This window comes from Aureococcus anophagefferens, assembly GCF_000186865.1.
Source record: "Aureococcus anophagefferens unplaced genomic scaffold AURANscaffold_52, whole genome shotgun sequence".
Taxonomy (NCBI): Eukaryota; class Pelagophyceae; order Pelagomonadales; family Pelagomonadaceae; genus Aureococcus; species Aureococcus anophagefferens.
The window spans coordinates 41,521-44,304 of NW_008705605.1; the positions used below are offsets into that span (position 1 = coordinate 41,521).

The 2,784-nt window shown below is 68.4% G+C and overlaps 1 protein-coding gene across 1 annotated transcript; it reads left to right on the top strand.

The window, feature by feature from the left end:
* Positions 1-863: 863 nt before the first annotated feature.
* AURANDRAFT_8214 (hypothetical protein) lies at positions 864-1,130 on the top strand (the record flags this gene model as incomplete). The annotated part of the gene is made up of 1 exon (XM_009043350.1): positions 864-1,130. A coding segment is annotated over one exon (267 nt), but the record flags the coding sequence as incomplete, so codon positions are not given.
* Between the last annotated feature and the right edge of the window lie 1,654 nt (positions 1,131-2,784).

The following is a 2,784-nucleotide window of genomic DNA, read 5'->3' on the forward strand; positions in this document are numbered from 1 at the left end:
CTCTGGCCCGAAGGGCAGCCTCTGGGACGTCAAGGAGCCGGAATCGACGTCGGCGGTCCGCCGCGCGTCGCACGCGCGTCCGCATCGGATGCGGCATGGACGCCGGTTTCGAGCCCTACGGCCGAATCCTTGTAACGAGATGGTGCCGGGGTGACGGCAAACGATCCCCGATGCTGCAATGGCTCAAAGTCTAGCCTTATGGGTCCGGGGAGACGAACGCGCCGCATTCCAGCCCCCTAAACTACTCGTTTGAGTCGCCACGCAATCGTCCAGATGCTGGGTCTTCGCGTGCGCCTGAACCTCCCGCTTGCGCAGCATAAACTCAGTGGGGTCGTCGCGCATCTTTGCATTTTGGCGGCGCCGCGCGCCCGAGATGACGCTGAGAGGCCATCGGGCAGCTTCGCGTCTGCTAAGCTTTGCGCGGCCCGCTAAGCTCTAGCTAGGGCGAAGTGAAACACGGTCAAGACGCAAAAGCTCAGGCGATAAATCACACGATGTCGAAGCGGGCCCGGTCCGCGTCCCCCGACGCGCCGGCGGTCCCCGGCGACGACGCCGAGTGCGCGGCGCGGACGGTCTACTGCGAGGGCCTGGCCTACGAGTGCAGCGAGGAGGAGGTGCGGGGCTTCTTCGAGGCCTGCGGCCCCGTCGTGTCGCTCCGGCTGCCGCGCTACCAGGACAGCGGCCGGCTCCGGGGCTACGCCCACGTCGAGCTCGGCACGGCGGCCGCCGCGGCCGCGGCCGTCGCGCGGAGCGGCGCGGTCCTCCGGGGCCGCTACGTCGCCGTCGCGCGCGCGCGGCCCCGCGGCGCGGGCGCCGCGGCCCGCGCCGCGCCGCCGCGGCCGCGGCCCGAGGGCTGCCGCACGGTCTTCGCGCGGAACCTGCCCTACGACGCGGGCGAGGACGCCGTCCGCCGCGCGTTCGCGCGCTACGGCGCCGTCGCCGACGTCCGCCTCGCGGTCTGGAACCACACGCAGCGGCGCAAGGGCTTCGGCTACGTCCAGTTCGTCAAGGAGGCCGCCGCCGAGGCCGCCGTCCGCGGCCAGCCGGCCGTCGAGGTCGACGGCCGGGCGGTGGCCTGCGACTACGACGACCGCGGCGCGCCCCGGGGGTCCTACCGCGCGGGCGCCGGCGTGCCCTGGGCGAAGACCAAGGCCGGGCGGCGCGCGAAGAAGGCGCGGACGGCGCCGTAAGTCCACGCCCTCGCGGGGCCCATGCGAGCGCGAGCGCGTGGCCCTCCGTCGCTGGCCGGGCCCTAACATATCCCGCCGGCAGGATATGCTAAACGCCGCTTCAAGTTAGGCTTCAACCCCCCAAGCCCTGCACTTCAACAGGGACCTCAACACCGCCGCTTGCCCTTCAAAAGGGGCGCAACACCGCCGCTCACACCTTGTGGGGGACCTCCGGCGCGCCGCCCACGCCTTAGGGGGCGCGACCCGCCCAAAACCAGCGGGCTGCGGACGACGACGGCGACACGAAGAGAAAGAATCTATGCATGATCCGAGCCACTGGGCCAGGAGCTCCCTGGGGGCCTGGGGGGGGGGCGCCCGACGCCTCCCCAAGTACGCCCCCACCGGACCCGGTCGAATTTTACAATTCTAGACCCCCATGCTCGATTTCACTCACGGGAGCCCTCAGAGAACTTTAGGCCTGTGTACGTGTAGTATTATGGTCCCGACGAGCCGGACGGCGAGTTCGAAAGGTGATTTCGGAAGCGAGGGCAGCTACGGGAAGTGGAGGGCGTTCCTGGTCGCGAAGGACGAGCGGGCGTCGTCGGGGTTGTCGAAGGCGAGCGGGTCCATGCTGTCGTCGTCGGAGGCGAAGGACGGCCGCTAGACCGGAGACGGGAGGGACACCATACCTCAAAGGAGTTTTCCATCGACTTGCAGTTTTGAGTTTCGAGCTGCAATTTGCGGGGGCTTTCGCCGGCAAAGCAGCAAGATGGCCCAGTGTGCGAAACAAAAAATTGAAACGAATTGTCCCACGTCCGTTGGACGTCCGTTGGACGTCCGTTGTGACCCCCGCGCGCGCGGTGGACGGAGGACCTCTATGAGGACCTCCCACCGGGCGACCGCGAAACAAAGACTGATATTTCTATGGGCGCGTCTAGCCCCATGGTCGTTTCGCACACTGAGATGGCCATGTCCTCTCTGGGTGGTCGTCCACGGGCCCCCCAACGGTTCTATGCGAGTTCAAGCATCCTTCAATCGCCGGTCAACGTTCAGAACGAGCAAAACAACTCAACATGATAACGCCGAAGCTTATGGGGCGGTCCTCCGGGGTGCGCGGAGGTGGTTTCGCGCAGCGGCCGGTGGTGGGGCCCGCCGCGTCGGCTCCGGTGGGCGCCCGGGGCGGAGCACCCCGCTGCGCGCGTCGATTGGGCAGCGGGGCGCCGAGCGCGAGGACTTGCAGGGCTTGGCCATCGGCGCGACGTCGCCCATGGGCCCGGGGGGCTGCCGCGCGCGCTCGCTTCGTTCGGATGCCTTCGACGTGAGTCTCGGAGGGAGCTGGTGGGGTCGGCGCCCTCGGTGGCTTCGGTGTGCGGGCTTCGATGTGCCCGTGTCCATTCGTTTCTCTGCATTCTGCAGCGTCTCCTCGTAGCGTGGCGCTCTGTGCGGTTCCGTCGGCGTCGGCGTCTTTGCTCTCTTCGGTCCCGCTGACTACGGGTGTCCTCTTCGGCGGTGCCCTCGGCTAGCCACTTGTGGTCCTGAGGTTGAATCGGCCTAGTCGAGCCGGACGTCCTGCCCGTCGGGTGCGGGTGCCTTCGTTCTCAACCTCCCCCGGTCC